At 36.8% G+C, this 23,731-nt stretch overlaps 1 protein-coding gene across 1 annotated transcript in view; it reads left to right on the forward strand.

Annotated features, from left to right (window-relative positions):
- The window catches only part of LOC117782054, a 34,972-nt gene extending 25,363 nt beyond the window's left edge, over positions 1-9,609 (forward strand). Inside the window, exons 3-11 of the mRNA XM_034618976.1 lie at positions 763-816; positions 2,669-2,726; positions 2,798-4,291; positions 4,424-4,507; positions 5,271-5,886; positions 5,951-6,172; positions 6,612-6,809; positions 6,871-7,037; positions 7,565-9,609. Of these exons, the coding sequence (XP_034474867.1) occupies positions 763-816; positions 2,669-2,726; positions 2,798-4,291; positions 4,424-4,507; positions 5,271-5,886; positions 5,951-6,172; positions 6,612-6,809; positions 6,871-7,037; positions 7,565-8,132 (3,461 nt within the window). The 3' untranslated portion in view covers positions 8,133-9,609. The remainder of the gene's footprint in view (positions 1-762; positions 817-2,668; positions 2,727-2,797; positions 4,292-4,423; positions 4,508-5,270; positions 5,887-5,950; positions 6,173-6,611; positions 6,810-6,870; positions 7,038-7,564) is intronic.
- Positions 9,610-23,731: the final 14,122 nt, after the last annotated feature.

Here is a 23,731-nt window from a genome sequence, read left to right on the forward strand (position 1 = left end):
GACGTGGCCTACGTGCGCGCCCCGCGCTCATGTGTTGTTGCAGCACAAGGAAAGTGCCACATTTTTCAGTAGCAAATACCAAGGCAGACAAATCCCCAAGGCGGGCGGCTGCGGGTCTTGACGTCACAGGCAGTCAGAGCAACAACAACAAAAATGACAACAACAATGACAGCAACGTGAAGAACAAGCGTGCCACAAGCGAGCACAAAAACCGACATTTGACTAAGGACCAAAGATGGAGCACATATTTTGGGAGACAGTTTCTTTCTGCGGGGGATATTTTACAGTCTGTCTGTTGTCGGGACACGTTGCTCTTGTCCCCGTCTATGTGTGTGTGTGTGTGTGTGTGTGCGTGTCATGTGCGACATGCTCATAAAAAGCGTTTATTTAGCCAAGAGCAAAGCAAGTGGCACATGACACCAACAACAACAGCAACAACAACAAACAGAGGCCCGACAAAATGGCGACGTGCCAAAAACTCGAATAGGGAATGCTGCTGGTGGTTGTCCTGCTGATGGTGGTGATGGTGATGGTGGTGTTTGTGGTGCTAGTGGTACTGTTGCTTTTGGTTTACGGCTGTATGAGTTTGAGCCAGCCCTTAGTTTGCTTAGTGTGGTAATGCTGATTTGGCTTTTACCACATCATTATGTCTTAACTGAAAGTTGCTTGTCTCTTTTTTTTCATGTATTTTTTATTTTGATTGTTAACAACTCTTTCATGTATATCCCTCACTTATTGTCTCTCTCTCTCTTATTTTTGCAGGCTGCCAGTTTGTTAGGACGCTTTGCATACCCCATTCCGAGGTCTGCTACGATGGTAAGTGACAAAACACTCGATTAAGCCGATACAACTGCCAGATTGTGTTTATGAACTGAAAGGGTCTGTTTACCAAGTGCTAAGTTTCTAAATCTTTTGCGACATGCGATACGACAACAACAGATTTTTTGGCAGGGGGTGCAATTGATACATATCTGTTGCTGTAATGGCTTAAAGTATTTTCTGGGAACAAGGGAAATAACTAAGTGTGGGAAAAATGTGAAATTATGTAAATATTCTTAGCTTATAATTTCAATTGCATTTTTAAAGTATACAGAAGTTTTTATCGCTATTAATTATTATTTGTATTATATTATATTTAAATTTTTTAACATTCTGATTAACAACAAGTTTACAATTATTTATCAAATAATATTAAGTAACTTAAGGTCTATAAATAAGCGACACTTATTGTCTTTCTTTATAGCATACTCATCAGCGCGGTTAATAAATTACAAATAATTGCCAAGCCAAAAAGTATGCAACAAATTATGACGTTATCACTTAATAGCGTGTCTAGTTTGAGTTATATGTATGTTTTGAACAAATGGCAGCTCTTGCAACAGTGTTAATTTGTTACCACAATTGTTGCAAGTGGCGCACTCGCTGCGGCAGCTGTGGCACAATAGCTTTTAGCTGCCGCAATTGCCAAAAGAGTTACCAAAAATGAGACTAAAACCATTTTGTGGGTCAACATGCAATCGGTCGCAGCTGCGTTTAGTTGGAGTCTAACTCTTCCTCTGGCCCAAAGCACTATATTTTCGTATTTGCTAAGCTCTTCAATGCCACTCGTATTCAAAAAAAAAACACCAAAAACAAATCAAGGGAATGTGCAGGGGATTTGGGGGCGGGGTTAGCGTGAATAGCAGCAGGCGTTGACTGGCAGTGCATTATCGAGAACACACTCAATTACTTATGTAAGCTTTGTGAAATTTTAGGAGGGGAATTGCGGCCGAGAAGGGGGACAGAAGCGAGAACAATTGCAAAAGCAGCTGCTGCTGGAGAAAACCTGTGAAAAATTGTGGGAAATTGCAGAAAAATGGTTGACCTCAAAAGGGGAAAAACGTGAAAGGCTTTCCGCGGTGCACTCTGAAAAACTAGACTAGATATGTAAAATGGAAAACCATTATGGAATCAATTGATAAAGAAAATTTAGAAGATCAAACCAAAAATTAAAGATACATATCTTGAAAAATAAAAATAAAAAATAAAACATAAAATTATTATAGTAGAATAATAAAAAAAGAATTAAACTGAACGACAGACAGATCTAAGCCTGAAAAAAAAGTATATATTTTATACGGTTAAAGGTGCTAAACTCCTATAGGTAATAGGCTAAAATACGTAAGAAAATTTGATTAAATCGAATAAATTCTGAAAAGCATTTCGAGAAGAAAGGGACTTGTATACATATTTTCCACATTCGTCTAATTAAAACATATAAATGTGAATTATAAATAATGTTTGTTACATGGACTGATATAAATTAAGAATACTCCGTTTATCTATATTGTTGTGCAGATTTGCAATATAAGCTTAAGTATATCAAATATTATTGAAGGCAAAAATGTTCGCTCAGTGTAGCTCCACATATGTTGTTACCGTATAGAAACGAACTGCCATTGCAGTTGAAGTTCCCGTCGCAGTTTTTCATCCCCATCCGCATTTACATTATGCAAATTACGGTCGAGACAAGCTGCAAGGATATGCATTTAAACGCTCGTAAATCACAATGAAAACAAAAGGTAGCACGTTAGGAGAGTCGGAAGTGTATTGTAAGACACGCGCTTTTAATGCAGTTACATGGCCTATTAAAACAGTGCATCATTTGCATTTGCGTTTTCACCCGCAGACAACATCTTTGGCAAGTGCATTCCCACCACCGGCGTCGACGTTGAGGATATTGAGAAGTAATTATCCCTATGGCATTTACAAGTCGGGCAGTAATTGTAAGAGATAAATATTATTTATTTTTGAACAGGACACCACTTACCGAGGACCAATCACGTCTGCTGGCCACAATGCTGGAGGAGCTGCAGGGCGCCGGCTTAGGCTGGGATCATCACTATGTACAGTGTCGCATCCAAGGAGCAATCTTCTCGCTGCAACGCCAACAGCAGCTGCCACCGAATCTCTGTGCGAATCTGGCGCCGGCACCTCCGGAGTACCTTGATCCCACCAGTGCTTTGGCCTACGTACGCTTCACACCACCGGAGCTGCAGGAGCAGCAGCAACAGCAGCAGCGGGAGGCGAATCTTGACTACATTGATGAGCAGCAGTCGAGGCCGTCACAATTATATCCGATGTTGCAAAAGAAACAGCCCCAGGACAGTGGTTTCAATAGCATCCTGCATCAGTTGCAGCTGCAGGATCGTCGACGTCTGCGACATGATCCGGGAGAGCTGGAGCACTATGGCAAGCTGGATGTTCACCCAAAGGGCATGCAGGTGGAAATGCCAAGCGTAATGAATGCTTTTCTCGATACGGAACGACAGCGCATTGAACGCGAGCAGCAGCTGAGGATAGCGGAGCTGGATGCCAGTCAGAAGGCGGAGCAGCAGAAGCAGCTGGAACTCTATCATATCTTAGCTGAATCCGAGCCCGATCCTCAGCCCTTTCAACGCAAGCCACAGCCAGCCAATGCCATGGATGAACTGGAGGCGATTGTGGAGCAGCAGCAAAAGTTGCAGCAACAGCAGCAGCAACAACAACCGCAGATGCAGCAGCAACAGGAGCAGGATCAACCACATGCGCCTGTCTATGTGCCCGAGGAAGTGAACGAGTCGAGTGAGCTTTACTTTCCGGATAACTATGCGCCCTTTAAGCGTCGCGAGCAACCCCAAGTGGAGCAGCCAAAGCGCTCCTTCTTCCGTGAGCTGGCCAACGAGCAGGGATTGCCCCAGGAGCCGTTGGTTGAGCTGCAAGCACCGCCAGAGTTGATAAAACGACGTCCCAGCAACAGCGAATCCAATGCACTGGAACAGCAGCAGCAGGAGCAGCAGCAGGCGCAGGAGCTAGCCTTTGAGTCCAACTTGCGTCGCAATTCTCTGACACCCTTGGAGGAGGAGGCCATGTTGGCCTCCAATAGTTATCCCCGCTCCCTGCACAATCAACGCGTTTACACCGAAGGTGGTTTGCTGTTGATGCCACAGGATGAGCTGCTGGATGCCCCACAAGCGGATGAACCCACGGACCTTAAGCATTCTCTGCTGGCCAACATGTTGGGCTTTGCCCGTCACGAGCGTCTGGATGTTAAGAAACCTGGACCGCAATTGGGGCCACCATCGGAGCTGGGTACGGAGAAGCCGCGACGCACCGAAGATGGCAACAAGGAGGTGCTGCCCGCCCACATCAAAGGAGGCGATGTCAACGAGCCCTTCAAGAAGAAGAAGGTCGTCAAGGAGCAGCACTCGGACGACGATCATGCGCCGCACACCGTAGACACTGAATATGCACATGTGTTCGTCAAGAACCCGTAAGTAGCGACAGTTATCGATTAATCAGTAGTATTCAAAATAAGATTTAAATAAACATCAATTAAATTTAACAATTAAATTTAGTTATTCTTTAAATTTAATTTTCAACTAAAATATCTGATATCTTGCAGAATCGACAGCTGGTACGATGGGCAGCGCATTATGAATGAGCTGGCACAAATACTACACATGCAGGGATACTTTTCTTATTTAACGTAAGTTACGATATCTGAAATAATTTTAGAGATTGTTAATTGAAAGATTAATTTAGCATTCTAAAAATGTCGAACGAGGCGGAAATAATATTTTATATTAATATTAAAAATTAATTAATAACAAATTTGATTTCATATACTTAATATTGGCCTCAAAAATCATTATTATTGTATTGTATAGCAATTTTCTTGATCATCGCTCTCCCATTGAATTCAACTCTGAAACCAATTTCTATGTTTATCCTCATTATTATACATTTATTTAAAAATATGTATTTTTATAGTTTTTATATAGATTACATTACATTACATTACGATTATAATTGAGTTAAATAAGCTTTAAGTTTTTTTAATATTATTTTTTCGAGTACCCCCTTTTTCTACCTCCTTCAAAAATTATATAAGATTCACAGTATAGTATAATGTACCTGCAACTTAATTTGTTCTAAATAGATTAATAGATACTATCTATTAATTTAATGCCAATTAAATAATTTTTCACTAGCACTACTTTTTTCAATGCTAGTGAAATGACGATTTCACTAGCACTACTTTTTTCAATGCTAGTGAAATGAAATTTCATTAGCACTACTTTTTTCAATGCTAGTGAAATGACGATTTCACTAGCACTACTTCTTTTAATGCTAGTGAAATGACGATTTCATTAAAAAAGTAGTTAATTAGGAACAACTCTGATAGATAGACTGGTCATCCGTTCATTTGCATTTTCTTTAATCACTAACTCCACACTCATCATTGACAGCGTTCAACCACACGAAGTCAGCTTCCGGGTTGACTCAAACAACCCCGAGCGCAAGACGGCCGCCGATGTGGCACGCTACATCAACGAGAACCGCGGCGTCAAGAACAACATTCAGCGACGCGTTGGCTTCTACGTCCTACACGCTGGCGTTGGCGATCGCGTCAAGGATTTGCGTGATCCCAGCATCTCCGCATCCCGCATTGAGTTGGCCGAACAGGGTCCGGATGTCACTCACATAATGGCCTACATGTTCGCCGGAGCCGGGGCAGCGGCTGTGCTTGTGATCTTTGCTACATTGATTCTGATCAAGCGGCACGATCGCAATAGGGACAAGCTTGGTGGTCTGCAGTCGGGCGTGTCGGGGGCAGAGAGTTGCAGCAAGGACTATCAGGAGCTGTGCCGTGCTCGCATGGCGGGCAAAAATGGGAGTGCAACCAATGGATCAGGCAGTGGAAATGCTGGAGCAACTGGATCAGAGACGGCGCACAGTGGACGCATCACATCCCTGAGCAAGGAGAATGAGGGCCGACCACCATCCTCGCGTTCCAGCACTTCATCATGGAGCGAGGAGCCTGCCCTGACGAACATGGACATCTCAACCGGACACATGGTGTTGGTAAGTATCATCTCCAACTCTAGGAATTTCTACGGTGACTTGGATAACCCATCGAATCTTGCAGTCTTACATGGAGGATCATCTGCGCAACAAGGGACGCCTGCAGCGGGAATGGGAGGCTCTATGCCGTTATGAGGCCGAGCCTAGTGCTCGGGATGCCGCTTCCCAGCCGCAATGCGCCAATCTGAACCGACCTGGCGCTCCGCTTCCATACGATCACTCCCGAGTTGTGCTCAACCATCTCGCCAATGCTGAAGGACTCGACTATGTGAATGCCTCTACCATTGTAAGTAAAGTTCTTTATGGAAAGCATGTCAATATTAAAATATTTTAAGTTTAAGATAAATTATTTCTTTTAAATATTTTTAATTTTGGTCAATTTTATTATTCATAAATTTAAATGTTTTGCTACCTTTTTATTTGAAATTTAATGTTTTATTTCGGCAAACTTTGTGCGTCATTAACGTTAAATAAAACAATAAATTTTAGTTTTCATCAAAAAACCTTTTTTTGTGTTAATTTTCAATTTTATTATTAGTCCCGTTAGATAAGATTTAAAGTAATAACTTTTATATTTTAACTAAATATTCATTTTTTTTTTAAATTTTAAGTTTTATCGAACCTATTAGATGTTAAAATTTAATTTAAAATAAGTTCCACAATCTTTGTTCTTAATTTTCAATAAATCGATAAATGTTATAATGATAATAATATTAAAATTTCAGACTGATCATGATCCACGCGCCCCTGCTTACGTGGCAGCCCAAGGTCCGCTGCCCTCGACTCTGGCGCATTTCTGGCAAATGATTTGGGAACAAGGCGCCGTTGTCATCGTCGCCCTTTGTCGTCTGCAGGAGAATGGCGAGGTCGCCTGTGCGCGCTACTGGCCGGAAGAAGGGGCGGAGGTTTATCACATCTATGAGGTAAGATTAATGCACTCAATATTCTTTGCTCCTCTCTTAACATAGATTCATGTTCTTTCAGGTTCACTTGGTTAGCGAACACATTTGGTGTGATGATTATCTCGTACGTTCTTTCTATTTGAAAAATCTGCGCACCAGCGAAACTCGCACCGTCACCCAATTTCATTTTCTTTCCTGGCCACAAATGGGCGTGCCTCCCCAGGCCAAGGCGCTGTTGGACTTTAGACGGTAAGTAGAACAACAAATTTATAAAATATTAATTATATTCATATAAATTAAGAAACAACAGCGGTGATTTGATTTCTAGCGGTACAAAGCGGAGCTTATAAATAAATGCGCTGGTCACTACAAATATTTAATTATGTCGAGTCATATTTAAATTTAATATTATGAACTATATTTAATATTGACTAACAAAAAAAATTTAATTCGTATGAGTAAAATTTATGATTCTTATCATTATTACTCTTGTTAATGTAATGTTTAGTGTTAATCTTTTTGTTTTGTGTATAAGCTGAGAAATAATAATAATTATTATTCAGGGATATCCTTAACATAATTTCCATCAACCAATGAATCAAATTTTTACAAATAATGTCTAGATAAAAACATTTTAAGTGTAGATGTTTTACTACTTAGTAATTGCTGTGATTACATTCATTTATTTGGTTTTTTATTTAAGCAAAGAGATATATCCAAATATTTGTAATTTTAATTTTATTCAAATATATTTATAATTTATTGTCCCTTTGCAGCAAGGTGAATAAATCATACCGTGGCCGATCCTGCCCCATTGTGGTGCATGGCAGCGCTGGCGCCGGACGCACTGGCTCCTACATCCTGCTGGATCTGGTGCTGGGACGCATGAACAAAGGCGCACGCGAGATTGACATTGCTGCTACATTGGAGCATCTGAGGGATCAGCGATCTGGTGTTGTTGCCACACGGCAACAGTTTGAGTTCGTGCTGATGGCGGTGGCCGAGGAGGTGCATGCCATACTGAAGGCCTTACCAGCGAATACTTCGGGCGAGAAACGCGAACTGGACAAGGACGGAGGCGTCACCAAGGAGCCTCTGAAGGAGGACAAAGCACAAGAGGCAGCCGAAGAGGAGGCGCCTACCAGCAGCACCAAAGCGGCAGCCAAGGAGAAGGAGCGGGAGAGGGAAAGGGAGAAGGAGAAGGAGCGGGAGCGTGAGAAGGAGAAGGAGAAGGAAAAAGAGAAGGGCAAAGAGAAGGAGCAGCCCAAGGCAATCGCTGAGCAAAAGATGCCAGCTAGGACGACGTCGGCCAAACACCAACAACAACATCAGGCCAAGAAGTAAAGAAAACATGGCTAAACACTTTTAGTTCAAATCTGTTTGTTGCAGCGTTTCGGGGGTCCTTTTTATTATAGCTTATATAAGTTGTTGTTGTAGCTGAAATTAAATACGTTTCCCTATAATTTGGCATAAGCAATTGGAAGGTTCGAAAATGGCTTAAAATGGTTGGCAAGAGATGGAAACATTATTAGAAATAAATAAACAATTTAAGTTTCAAACTAAAATTAAGTTCTGCACTTACAACAAAAAGAATGCACCACAAAAACCAATAAATAAAAATCTAAAGATATAGATGACGATCTATAAAAAGGCGTGCAACGCTGTGGCAACATTTGCCCATGGTCGGCACGCGGCTTCAGGTGCACACACCAGCCCGTGGCATTTGGAGTGCGTCTCTGGCGCGCTGTTGCAAGTGTTGGCGACGGCGTTGCATGTTGCACGTATCGGTGTCCAGCACAATGAAAATGCACCTTATTCTTGTATTTCTACTCGTATACCTAAAATCATATTTGAGTGTTATTTAAATGGTATCAAATATATATATATATATATACAACATACATATATTTATAAACATTATATACATGTGTAGCTGTTAAGCATTTAATTCAATTATGAAATGCATTTTACTTACGCGTTTATCGATGTTGGAAAAAAACAAAAAAACATAACTACATAATATCCACATGAATATCGAACAATTAAATCTTGAAATTAAACTCAATTGATTGATGTGCTTGAAATAACCAGACGAAAGAAGAAGAAACAATCGAGCTAAATGGTATACATATGCCAAATATATAACAACAACAGTTACAAGCCCAACACCCAACAAAAGATATACATCAATACACTAAACACTCACACAACAAACACACACATACATACATATACAATTGAGACATATTAAACATATACATATAAACCGCAAAAGGATGCATGCAAATTTGTACCTAAAGTGAACGATTCAAACGTTGAGGAAAATGAGAAAAATTTCTATTTACAAGCAGATACAAAAACAAAAGACGCTATTGATGTGTATGACAATTAATTATACAAGTTTACTACATATATTTAAAAAGTATATATATATATATAAATAAATAAAAAAATATATATAAATATATATTATGTATACAATATATACATTATTCATATACAATATTGTGAATGTCAATATATACATATACTTATAACTAACGACTTTAACTATATCTGTGTGTACAAGTATTTTCGAAAATATTTCGAATGTTATTTTACCAAACCATATGTGTGCGAATTTATTCAGTTATTTTCCTACTTCACGCGAAATGATCCACATATAATTTACACAATACCTATAAGTATAGAAAAGAATGTAGACAGCACTCTCGATCAATTTGTAGCACAGTTTTAATACCAAAACTCATGATATCTCTCTCATCTCAAAATTGAGGCAGCTAAAAGCTGCGACTGCAGATTGCTCGGGAGGGAGAAGAATCAAGAAGATGAAGAAAACAGCTGTCGAATTGAACGAGTTGAATTGGAGGATGTGCCACACACATATAAATGCTTAAAACTTGAAGAGCAAAGCAAATGCAAAAATTGTTAATTATCGCCGGCTAGATAAAGAACAGAAGAAATACACAAACACTTAATAAAGAAAACTAAAACACAAACAGAACACTGACAACAACTACACAACAAATAATTCCCCACTCAGGCATGACCCATTGAATGTTTTAAAAGGACAAATAGCAAATGTTAAACAGGACTAATAACCAGATAGCACTCGGTTAATATGTGATTGCAGTCTATAAGGCTGCACCACAGCACACCACACCACAGTACACTCAAAACAGCACCAGCAGCAGCCACAAAGATACAAATGACTTCAAAAGATACAAATTGATTAATGATACTAACCTTAAATACAGTTCTAGTTACGTAAGTGCATATTATTCAAAAGTGAAAATACAAAAAAAAAATAAATAAAAAATTAATTAAAAGAGAATTAGAGGAAGGTTGAAGATGAAAGCAAAGCAGAAATCAGTGCAAATGCAAATGCTTCAAGTTAGCAACAAAAATTCAGAAAAAAATATCTAATTATTTATAATAGATAATACAAATTAACAGTTTTATGTAGCAGTTGGTGTTAATGAAACATTGCAAAATGAGTTAAATGTAGTTTGAAACTTTTTGAACAAATAATAAAGTTAAGCAAATACCACAAAAAAAAAAAATACTTAACAAATTAACTAGACGCAATATTTTTTTGTTAGCATTTCCTTCTTTATGACAATTTAAATGAAAAACACAACAACACTAAAGCAAATGAAAAACAATATTACAATAACTGTGGTGAGCCTAACAACAACTTTGGGCTTGCAAAAACAAAATGAACTTAAATTAATTAACGTGGTAGAAAGTTAAAAAATTACAGGTTTAAACAAGAAAAACGGAAAATATTTAGTAGGGAGTTTTTCATTAATTTAGCGAATATTTCAAACAGTTTTTTCCAGTGTTAATTAATTAATTAATAAACAAATATTTCCAAATGTTATTTGACAAACAAATTAAATAAGTGTACTAAAAAAACCAAAAAAAAGGAGGAGATTAATAATGAGAAAAAGAAAGGAAAAAAACTCTAAATGTATTGTAGTAGTAAAATAAAGCAAAAATTATTGATGTATATTTGACATATAGTAATAACAATAATATTTTAAAGAAAAACAACAACCATGCGTAGATAATTGAACGGAACTTACACATAATAAAATAAATAATATTATGAAAGACATACTATAAATATACTTATATACTTATATCAAATATTATTAACCATACTTACATATACTTCATACAATGCGATATGTGTATGTATGCATAAAAGAGGCACAGCTTAAATCATTTCCCAAATACTTATTTCATTGATGGTGTAATATAGATATACAAAATGAGAAACAAAACAAAAACAAACCTAACCCGTACGTACAAAACGGACGTCGGAACAGTACATTATGACCCCGGAGTTCTGCTCTCCATCTCCCCTCTCAGACACGGGGGAAGCCTGAGAAGCAGAGCTCTCATTCCATATAATATGGGAGGAAATAAAGACCCTCCCTATAGAGGGAGATGTGTGTACTAAGTGTAAAAGCAAACAAAGTGTCCAAGTCGGCACTTGATCATGATGGAGAAGCACTAACAGGACGAATCGCAGCTGGATAGAGGAGAAGCTGGCGAGACAGACTTATTGACCGACTGACCGAGTGACGAACCGAATAAATATGGTTTGAGTTCCTAGATAAACGCAAGCTGACTAATTACTGGACGGGCTGTAAATACGCACACTTCAACTGGACTAATAGCTACTATATATAAACCCGACACAAGACTAATTAACAATGGACAGCAGACCGATCCTAATTATAGGATCACACAATGAGATTAAATTAAGCTGACGTTTCCTCCTGCAAAAGGCTTCTCGATCCGATCAAAGTTCCGGCTTTGGTGCAAAATCGTTAATAGAATAATGTAAAATCAACATACATATGACGTTCAACATTACACGTACATATACTACGTAATATATGAAAGTACTAAAAAATAAATACATATACAAACTACAAAGCATACGTACTTGAACTACATATAATAATAAATAAATATAAATATAAATGTTTGAGTCTCTTTAAATTAAATGATATACAAATACAAATAAATACAATCAATAAAATTTATCTAGAATTGTGAAAGTATCATGCGGTAAACATATTATATTTGTGTTTTGTACTTATGATAACGGAACAAAATGAACCCAGATAAATAATCATGCATAAACATAAACTAAATATTATGAACTAACTAAACAAAATCAAATACTAAGCGCAGGCTTTCATACATTTTTGGAAAACAAATAAACAATAACAAAATTATTAAGCTAAGTGAAAACATTTAACAATATCGATGTGTTTATAATATGATATACAATATAATCATATATATATATATATATATATAAATATGTTTAGCCACTTGGCGACAATTTGTGTAAAAAACACTTTAGTAAAAGCAAAAAATCAATTAAAAGATAACCACAAAAAAATTGTAAAAACCAGCAAAAAAAATTATGCTGGCTGAGGCCACTTAATAATTTAAATGTAATTACAATTTGTTGACAAAAACAAATACAAATGAAAGCAAACTACACTAAAAACAGACAAGGATACACACAAAGATAAAAATAAACATAAACAAAACAAGAACACGTTTATGGTCATACCTATTAAAGGTTTTTTGTGCAAGAAAAATATAATAAAATAAGTAAAGAAATTATTTAAATTTGCTATGCAATTTAAATATTTGCAAAAAAAAAATAAATGCATACTTCAATTATTAACGACAAATATATATACATATATAAATATAAATGTTATTATTCAGCAAAAAAATATAAATTGATTGAATTGATATAATTATCGCCATCAGAGGTCACATACATAGCAGGATATATATTGAAGTTATATCTGAATGTATCGCGCCATTGTGTAATATGCGCTACATATATATATATATATAAATATATATATATATACATATATCTATATCTATATATATATATATATATATATATAACGTTCTGTATGCATACTTATTAATTGATATGTATAACACGCTGTGTAAATTATATAAATGTAAATTGAAAAATGGAAATATCCAAAATCTAATGCGAACAATTCAGGATGATAGCACAGCAAGGAAAGGAAGAAGATACGTGAAAGAAAAAGATAAAGATAACGTCTAATGCTAATGATAAAGATAATATAATGAGAAAATCATCTCAATGTTGTAGAACCGGTAATAATTACGATTATTATTATAATACGAACATAACAACAAATATAATAAAGAAAAACCCTTAAAACAAACAGAATATCAAAATTTCACTACCAGATGAATCTCCTAAACATAAATCAATTAAATGAATTCTGAGTGTACAGTACTTTATCTAAATGAAAAGCTGCGAGCACATGCTACATATAATTTAAAGAAATCGCATATCGAATTGAATTTCGATATCGAACGAACTGTAAGCATAACACCACATACCATTTCCATCAAGATATATAAAAATGGCATAAAAGGTAATAGTACTTAATGATCCTTAGATTAACTCTTATTGTACATGTATTGCATACTAGAATACATATTCTATTAGAATAATACAACAGTCTCAACAACACTCACAGTAACAATCACAGTCACAGTCACCGTTTAAACAAGTTTGCACTTAGATAATTCCTTTGAGTTTCTAGCACGAATCACAATCACATAAACTACAAGATACACTTAATTTAATATCTGATTTATTTTATTTACATATTTCAAATTTAAAGATACCAAAATTTACTTTTCAGCTTGAAATTGGCAACTACATTGGATAACCTTACGTTCAATCATTATATTCAGTCAACAATCAACAATAAATTTTATTCTTCGAATTGGCAATAGCAAATTTTCGTATGTTTTGCAAACAGCAAAAGAAAAACAAACACACATACAGAGAAGACATAAACGGCTTAGTTATTTCGGCCATGGTATATGCTAATGGTTATTTCAAAAACGTTAAGGCTAAGAACCTACTGCAAATATGTCTAATTAAATTTAACAAAGAAATCAATTAAAGCTTCCAAAGATAATCAAAAATCATGAAGTAAAGCGCTAAATGCAGCGCCACATTAAAAACATCAATTTGTTGTTGTGTGTTCTCTTTGTTAATTAAATATTTTCTCCGTATTAAAAAATATAGTCAATATCCAATATACAATACTCAATATCCGTACTCGCATCGTAAATTTAAGCAAATGTTTATAATAAGTGCACTCGGTTTTTTTTCTTCCACTTTTTCATCTGCGTCAAAATAAAGTGCACTCGTTGTTGGTTGATCAAAAGTGATCCCTAGCCAGGATTTTTTGTTTATTTTATTTTTGGGGGTCTCTGAATTGGCACACCCGTAACAAGTGAAAGAATAATATTTAAACTGATAAATAAATGTAGAGAACGGAGTTGGTATATAACATAAATTATGCAAATAATTAAATTACTCGTATATGTACTTACATATTTAATCCATGTGTGTAAAGCAAGCATTAAAAAAATACACAAAAAAATTAACAAAAGCAAATAAGAAAATTCCTTTTGGAAAAAAGGAAAACATTTGGCAAACAGTTTTATTTGGTTCAAAAAATCAACAATTAATTATCACATGAATTTCCGCTGCACCTACTGATATAAAAAATGAAATACAGTTTCTGAAACAGTTACAGTAGCATTGTATGGTTGAGGGCATCATTAACACTTCCTGACCTGACACAATGTGTGCTCTCATTACACGTTTCATCGTCAGTTAACACACCCCACCAGACACGCCCTAACATGACACACACACACACACACACCTAGTCGCACCCCCTTTCGCTCTCCTCTTCTCCTCTTCTTCTGCTATTTTGCTGCCGCTTTTAGCAACGTGTGCATCATTTTCGCTATTACCACCCAACCTGAAACCTACAACAAAAGCGAAAAATAGCGCGCCCAAAAAAACGAAAAGAAAAAAATATATATGAGAACAATAAGCCTAGTATAAAATCGGGTCAGAGCCAATTTTTATATGCTAGCAGTTGTTGTGGTGTGTGTGTGTGTGTATGTGGTGGCCTTGTGTGTATGTTTTCGAGTTTTCGATTTCGTTTGGTTTTTGGCACAATTTCAGCTTTCGCCCGGTTTCTGTTCGCCTGATACAAATGTCGGAACATTTCTTTGAAATGCCGAAATGAAAGGCAAAAAGCCGCCGTGCAAACGCTTTGATGATTTTCCGCATTACCACCACTAAGAGCCAATGCAGCCAACAACAACAAAAACAACACGAGCACACAGCAAACGACAGCAAGCGACAAGGAACATTTTGATGACCGCTTTAGCCTGATGACGATGACGATGATGATGATGTTTGTTGGTGTCTGCCATGGCGGGCATATCAATTTAGGGGAGTGGCATGCGTGACGCTTAACTGAACGAGATTATAGAGTCTTCTCACTCCCAGACAACAGTCCCCAGACCCAACAGACCCAGACCAATACTCAGACTCAGACCCAGACCCAGTTCCAGGTTCCGCAGCAACACAAGCCCCTTGTCCCAAGTTCCCAATCGCTGTTGAGTGTGCGGCAAGTTCTTTGTTGTTCATCTTCAAAGTGCAGCTGGGGCGTTGCCGTAACAGGAGCATGAGGAACAGGAACAGGAGCAGCAGACTTATAGGTAGATTCCCAACAATAACAACATCAACAATAACAATATTAAACGACAACAACACATAAAACACTTGCCAACTTTCAGCTTTTGATTGCGTTTGTTTTTATTTACTTAGCTAGCACAACTTCTTCTTTGTATTTACTTCTTAATTCATCAGCGCCTTATAAATAGGACACAACATTTATTTTTGCTCAAATTTCGCCATGGATAACCAGCATATTAGCTTTGCAGTAAGTTCATGTAAGTAAAAAATTAATGTTTGTTACATATAAATTTATGACTATCATTTTATTATCTGAACGTCAAGTCTTTAATTATTTGTCCAATGGCATACTTAAACTTAATTAATCCAACTACAATTTTATTTTTTATTTTTGCCAGTTTTTAGTAATATACAAGTTTTACACTATATTTCATCATAGTTAAACCACTGTGCTCACCAACTAAAAACGCTTTCTTGAACTGACGTTTGAAATAGCGAAAAACATGAAGGTTTGTATATTTGATATTGCACCAGGTGCGTTAATACTTTTAAAAATCTGCCATAATAATTTTATTTAATAATCATTAACTAAATCAACAAATCTAATTAAAATTATTAAAAGTTTCGTAATTTTAAAAGTTTTATTTACAATTTTTAATGTAATCTTTCACTTTACTTAAAAAAAATTAAAAAGATGCCATAAGTTAACCATAATTTCGTTAAGTCCACGACGATACAGGTTGCCGTCTCGGCTAGTGTATCTAGCAATGCTTGGTTACCGCTGCCTACACACAGATGGCGCCAGCTAGAGTTTACAGCCCGTCGCCAGCGAGCGCTAGCTCTACAAACCAGCACTAAAATAACTTAAAAAGAAAAGCAAATTGTATTCTAAAAATGTCATGACAACAACATTCTAAGTAAATTCAATTTAAAGCAAAGTCATTAAATTAAACAAATAAGAAAAATAAAAACAAAAATTATTGTATGATTGCGAGATTTTGTATTACAGCTGAAAATGATGATGGGCGAAATCTTATGAAATATTCAAAAAATATTTGTATTTGAAATTGATGACTGAGCGAGAATAACAAATAATTCATATGCATGGCATAAAACTCGCGGATAGTAAAAAATTAATTCTGAAAATTGAATAAATTACGCGAATTATGTAACAGGCGAACAGCAATCGATGCCAACAGCAACGGCAACAAACAAATCAGCTACCGCAGAAGTTGAGAACCGTTTAGGAGCACACACACAAAGACACACACAGACACACATTTTCCCAATCGAGCGAGCGCACAGAGTCGGAAAATGCTTTTCCTCCAAAAAGTCAAAAGTAATAAGTACATGGAAGAAGAAGCAGCTATACTTGAGGCAGATAAACTCGGCGCGAAGAGGGGCAGGCAGGCAGCTGCTGGATGTTGGCCATAAAACATTTTTCAACGCTCAGAGGGTTGTGGGCCAGCACAACGAGGGGGTTGTAAATGTCTCGATGCCACTATCTGGAAAATTAATGTTCAGTGACAGAGGAAAAGATACAGGAAGGCAAAGAGAAAGAGAGAGCGTGTGTGCGTGCATGTGTGTGTGAGAGGGAGATGGCTAGCGGGGCGAGAGCGTGCGTGGAAAATCATCAAAGGTTGCCGCAGCGGTTTCTCGCCTTTGTGCCAAAATCCTCAAAGGAATTTTCCGATATTTGTAGCAGGCGCACAGCAAGCGCCAGTTGGCAAAGTTGACCAAGAAAAGCCACAAAATACACACATGAGACACACACACATGCACATATCAGACTCGACCTCAACACGCCAATGAATTTTCCGACAATATGTATTTTTTTTCGCTTGGGGAGAAAATTCGCTTTTCATGTGTGCTATATACACACACAGACACACACACACACACACAGTTGAGTTATCGATGAGATGCTGCGACGTCAATGCTGACGTCGATCCGTTCAGCGAGCACATTCGTTTTTATTTGAAGCTTTTCCCTCACGTTTTCTTTACTGATGTCACCAAGTAGGAAAATCCCATTTGATATCTTAAAAACTTGACAATTTATTTTGAGCTATAAAACATAAAACATTCAACATAATAATGATAAAAACGAGCTAAAACTTAGTTTTTATGAGCCGCTAAGCCTCGTCGCTGCCAATTTTGGTAGCACATAAAAAAACGTATTTAAATGGCCAACACATAAGGCATTGCGAAATAAACATGAACAAATTCTCAATTTACAACTGTTAATAAAAGACACCAAAAGGCATAAATGAGATCGATTAGAAGGGAAGGGCAGGGTGGGGAGGGAAGGGGAAAGAACGGAGTTAGTGAATTAGTATTTGAACTCTCTATCAAGCATAACACGTGTCTGCCCAACAGCTGCCACAATTGTGTGGCAATAATGTCAGTGCCAGCTCCGCATAAATCAAAGAGTTGTATTTTGGGCACGTTTAAAGGCAGCATCAACAGCTGGTCCAGTTTATAAGGGCAGGGGCAACATGGTCATTAAATGGTTCTCTCCTCTCTCTCTCTCTCTCTCTCCTATCCCGCTAACTCTTAATTTGGCGCGTGCCCCAACGCAACACAATCAAAATTGTCCAATATGTTGGCTTTGTTTAGTCTGCTGACTACATATAAACTTAGCATAGGGTAGAGATCGCGGGTGTTGGTGGGCATTTCGGTATTTTAAATAAATGTTGCAACGCTTTGTTTGTGCAACATATACTCGTATTGAAATATGCGAAAAAATAAAAGCAAAAACAATTTCGGTTTAATTTTAGCTTTTGCCTCAGACACACGCATTTAAAAGAGAGGCGTCGCCTCGTCTACCGAGTGTTGGTTTAGGGTAGGGATTACGGAAGGAGGGGAGTGCGAAAACGTGACTATATAGTGACCAGACATATGTAAGTAATTAGGACCAGGCAATGAAAATCAAAAAGGGGGTTTTGTGAAGACATTTTAAAATGGAAAGTTAAACAAAGTTTTTATAAAAAAAGGTGAACAAAAGTATAATTTAAATAGAAAAATAAAAGGTAAAATAAACCAAAATACAGAAAATATATTAGTTGGCAGATTAAATTGTATAGAGCCACTTAATTATTTTTACCGGAAGTGGAACCGTAATTGTTTGCCATATTTCGCCAGAGTTTGATTATGATGTAAAGACATGAATTAATCGGTTTTTGCACAAGAAATATGTATATATATCTATATATAGATTTTACAAAAGTCGATATATCGAGTTGATTTACACCACTAATTAGAACCGTTTAAAACATCGCTCTAAAACGATTGGTTTTTTTGTAAGATAACATGCCAAATAGGACAAAAATTATGACTTGTAAAATTGCTAGGTAAAAAGTCTTCAAGCTGTTATGATCAAATTTTCAAGCGCGATATTAATTAAATCATGGACTGGCCTCTAAAATTATTCTGCGCTAAAATTTTTATTAATTTTATAAAAAATGTTCGCCAGATATAGATCTTAATTACGAATATCTCAAAAAGACTATTAACATATGTTTAACCAAGTGCTGCAATTCCCAGACAGAACATTCCTAAAGAAATCCTCTCATTCTATTCACACAGAACAAAGGCGCAGAGTAAAAAGGAAAAAAATCAGCAGTAAACAGTTCTCAGCTTGGCTTAAGTAAGCCAAATAAATGCCAAGCTAAACGACACTTGTATTAAGTCGACGATAATTCAATAAATATCAATATAAATATTTAAACAGGCAATTGAAGGCAACTTCATCATCAAAAGCCACAAAAGCCGACGAGGCGAGGCGAGATTCCAGTTGAAGTTGAATTTTATTATTTTCAAGCTAAAGTTAAGGCTGAAATTAAAGTAGAGCCAATAAGCAAATCCTCTGGCAATAAAAACAAAGCGACAACTGGGAACAGCTCGTAACGGTAATCATATTAACTAAGCGAGCGCGAAATTTAATTAAATTGCCCAAATAAAGTGCAGACGAGACAAGTTGTTGTTGTTCTTGTTGCTGTTATTGCTGATGTTGCTGCAACAACTGAGACTCAGACTGAGGATGATTGTCGAATCAACGGATGCGCCTAAATAATATAAAGATATGCGAATTTTGCTGACGACAATGTGAAAGAAAGATGCCAAAATGGAATTTACTTAATGACAGCAACAACAAGCACGACAGCAACAGCGATTGCAACAACAATGCCAGCAATTAACTGCAATGAATGGCAGGCAGGAAGTTTGGGGAACTGCACGAGAGGCGACCTTGCAATGTCGCAATGCTACATGATAATAATGTTGTTGCTGTTGTTATCATTGTTGTTCTTGCTGCTGCTGTTGTCGACGGCTGCTTGTTAAAATTTGCCGCCATTTGTCTGCGACTGCAACTAACTGTTTAGTCGAGTCTCGGCCGCCCCCAAGTGCATTCCGACACGCTAAAGCAAAAATGTGAATAAACTAATCTAACTGCATGTTGCATGCCACTCTGTGGCAGCCACAACAGCAACAACAACAACAACAACAATTGTTGCTGCTGATGCAAGGTCATTAAATTATTGCTAATAATAATGCAATTTGGAGCCGCTTTTGATACATAACTAACTGACATTTGCATTGCCAGTCCAATTTGCTGCCATTTGTGGCAAGGTGTCGGCCAACTTAATTGACTGGGCCATAAAGACAGAGGTGTCAGGTTAGTAAGATATTTAGATGAGAGACCAGAACATGTAAATGTTCCCATATAAAAAGGTGTATTATAATTTATAAATAAAAAAAAATAAATATTTCAATGAAAAAAAATTTTATTTTATCTGAAAACGGTGTTTAAACATCAAATTAAATTTTATAAAAACTATTATACAGTTTTGGACGTTCATTTTTTTTTTAAATATATAGATTGTGTATTCTTATTTTTACAGAACATTAGGTTTTTTATTTTAAAAGAAGTACGTAATTAATGTAGAATCCAATCTATAAAGACCGATGGCAGCAGAGAATTTAGGAAGAAAATAAAACAAAAATATTTAAATGTAACTTAACTTACCTAGAAAGAAAAATTGAAGAAAGTATATACAATTGGCAACCATTTAATTAAATTTAATTAATTTTTGAGATTTTTAGCTACTAATAAATATTACAAAAGTAATTTTTATTCAATTGAAAGTGTGTCTAAGACACCATTATGTGAACTCAACTCAAATCCTAAATTTATGACGAGCTTTGAACTCACTTTTGGAGGCACCTTTGAGCCTTTTGGATTGTTGTGGCTGCCAAATGAAAATGGTTTGGAAAAAGGCAACTAAAATGTAACTAATGGATACGCGTGATACAATCGACTTCCGCAGGATTACAAAGTCAGCGGCCTAGCTAGTTGTAGGGTCATAGAGTTAGGGTCTTGAGGTCAGTATCGGTTTGCTTTGACTGGCAGCTGGCGTTGCGCATGCGCGGACAACGAGGCTGATGGATTTAACTTTGCCATGGCAACACAAGAGCACAACAAACAACGGGGGCAGGGGAAGAGGCAGTGGCAGTGGCAGGGTAAAGGCATAGAAAGGATAATGTGTCCGGTTGAGGGTGATCATGTTGCCAGCCTGTGTCTATATACACTCAGCAAGCAGACAGGATGCCGCTCTAAAAGGATTTACACATACTTTATGTTTACTTTAATTGCTTTTGTCTGAAAACGACACGCGCCTCGTTCTCTAAGTTGATTTTAATGCCATACTTTCAAGTGTTGTTTAACTTTTGACGCCGTCGTCTGATTGGAGCAGCTGTTTTCTGGCATCACATGGCAATTATGTGGCGACTATCCTTGCGAATATTCTTGCATAAAAGGACAACAACTGTTATATTCACCACAAAACCACAGCCGCGACAGCAGGACGAAAATAGACAACAAAAAAATAAAACAACCGCCAATTAATCATGAAAGCCACATAGTTGCATGTGGAGAGAGTAAAGAAAATGTTGTTATAAACTGATGAACTATGTGATACCCTAGTAGAAGATAATAATAATAAACTAATAATGTATGAGAGATAAACTACCTGCTTTGCTTTCTATTTAGCCATTAAATGCTAGGTAAAATAAAATCAGCTATAAAAGAATATGCAATTATTGAGACTAAACGACTATATGATACCCTGAATAAAGTTAATATTAATAAGATGCTGGGTATACCAACAGTCAACTATAAAATGAGTTTAAATTTGTAGTTATTTTAAAATTTGTTACTATGTATTTATTTTGAGCAATTTGTTCTGCTTTCCCTTTGGTCATTTAAAAACCGATCTCAATTAAGTATAAGGAGTATTAATAAATTGGTTAAGTCGAATTAAGTTGGATAAACTATGTTACATACTCCCCTGCTAATAAACAATATAAATAAAATCTGCAGAAGCTGATCAATTATGAGTAACTCTATTAACAATTAATATTCACATTCTGTGAATTATTTTTAGTCTAGGACAACTCTTTTTTGCCCTTCAAAACATTATTTCGCTTTGCTGAATATAATTCGTTCAATTTAATAAAAAAATATATTGTTTTAGAGACTGGTCGACTGATGAGTTACTCTAACAACAAAATGTCAACCATATAATTTTAAGAATAACTATTTTTGCCTCTTCAAAGAATTATTATCGCTTTACTGCGTTAACTTATATGGATGTCTATTATACCCCTTTAAGATGTTCAGTGCAGGGTAAAACAATTGTCAACCCTTAGATAAAGTGCGTAGAATAAGGGCAGCTGCAATTGGAATGGCTTGCCTCGAGTTGTCCGTTCAACGTCGACATCCGCCGCATTGCAGTTCATTTGCATTTGGTTGTTAGTTAAAATGTAACCACTTGTGTGTTATCCACCTACTTCATTCTCCTCCTTCTCTTACAATTCTAATTCTCCTCCAGCAACTTTCTCGTGTTGTTTCCCCTGCTGCCGTTGAAAGTGAGGGTGTGAGTCTGCTAATTGTTAGGCAGTTGAACTGTGAAGCTGCGCATATGTTTGAGTCATCGTCGGAAAACTGTTCAGGAAAAACAATGACCAAGGTTTTTCAATTTGTTTGCTCGTCGGCGTGTTTTGATTTACGTGCAACGGATGGCAACAGCTGTTTGGCCATTTGACACGCCAAGTTGTGTTGATCTTTGGCCAAGGAGTTGCTTGCAGCTGCCACAGCCACTGATGTTGCTGCTGTTGATGTTGCTGCTGCTGCTGCGGGGTCAAGGCGTTGACTGCGTGTGGCAGGCACAAGCGGCAACTCAAGAACAATGCAGGCACACAAAAAATGCTGCGGGTCACTTGGCTGCATAAGCAACCCCAAATAAAAATGTACCCCCTACTCAAAGTGCAACCCCTGTTAGGGGCAAACAGCAACAACACGTGAGTCACGCGCAGACGCAGCCACTTGCAACAAGCACGAAACGGGAGTGGATTGAGGCATAGCGATTGGGAATGGAATTGGGAATGGGATCCGGGTTATGGACTCCCCCGTTACAAATCGAACAATAGCAGCGCTTTTCAGAAACCCATTAAGCCTGTTGTGAGCAAAAATATAAATGAAAACTAGCAGCAAACACACTTTGTTGTAAGTGGCAGGAAATGTGCACTTGAGTGCCCATCATCAACAACAACAACAGCAACAACAAGACCAGCAACTACAACAAACAACAGCATTAATTGCTGCTTACAAATTAACAAAAAAAATTGAGTTGCAAAATAAACATTTTTTACATTTCGATTTGATAAAGCAACAAAAAGAAAAAAATTGCTAGAAAAAAAGCAACAAAAACTGCAGCTGCATTTTTTCATTTATTATTTATTACATATTTAATTTTAGTTGCAGTTTTTTATTTTTCTGCAATAATTAAAATTGCATTGCAATTGCCATAAAGAGTTGCGCGTAGGCCAAACGAGTTGTCTGTCCAAGCTGCGAGACATTTGAGAGACTCGCGGTTTGAGATCTTGTGTCCATTTTCCATTGCCTTGACACATTGACAAAGTGCGGCGCCAGTTAAGTCTAAAAAAAAAAGAATGCTATAATCGAGAGTGCTTTACTAGACGCAGATTAATCAAGAATAGATTACACTATTATATTATATATTACAATAAATGTTAAAATAGGGAAATCGTTACAGAACAAAAATTAATTAAATTATTAGAAATAATAATACACCTCACGAAGGTGGTCTTAATTACTTAAGGTCAAGCTATGTAAAATATATGATGATGAGCATATATTAACTTCCAAATATGATTGCCTCCATTATTCATTATCTAAAAGGCTTTCAAGGTAACCCTATATCATAGCTGTTTATCTAGCTTTTATGCGACACCCTCGAATGTGGCAGTTAATCAAACAA

This window comes from Drosophila innubila (genome assembly GCF_004354385.1).
Source record: "Drosophila innubila isolate TH190305 chromosome 2L unlocalized genomic scaffold, UK_Dinn_1.0 4_B_2L, whole genome shotgun sequence".
NCBI classification, from domain to species: domain Eukaryota; kingdom Metazoa; phylum Arthropoda; class Insecta; order Diptera; family Drosophilidae; genus Drosophila; species Drosophila innubila.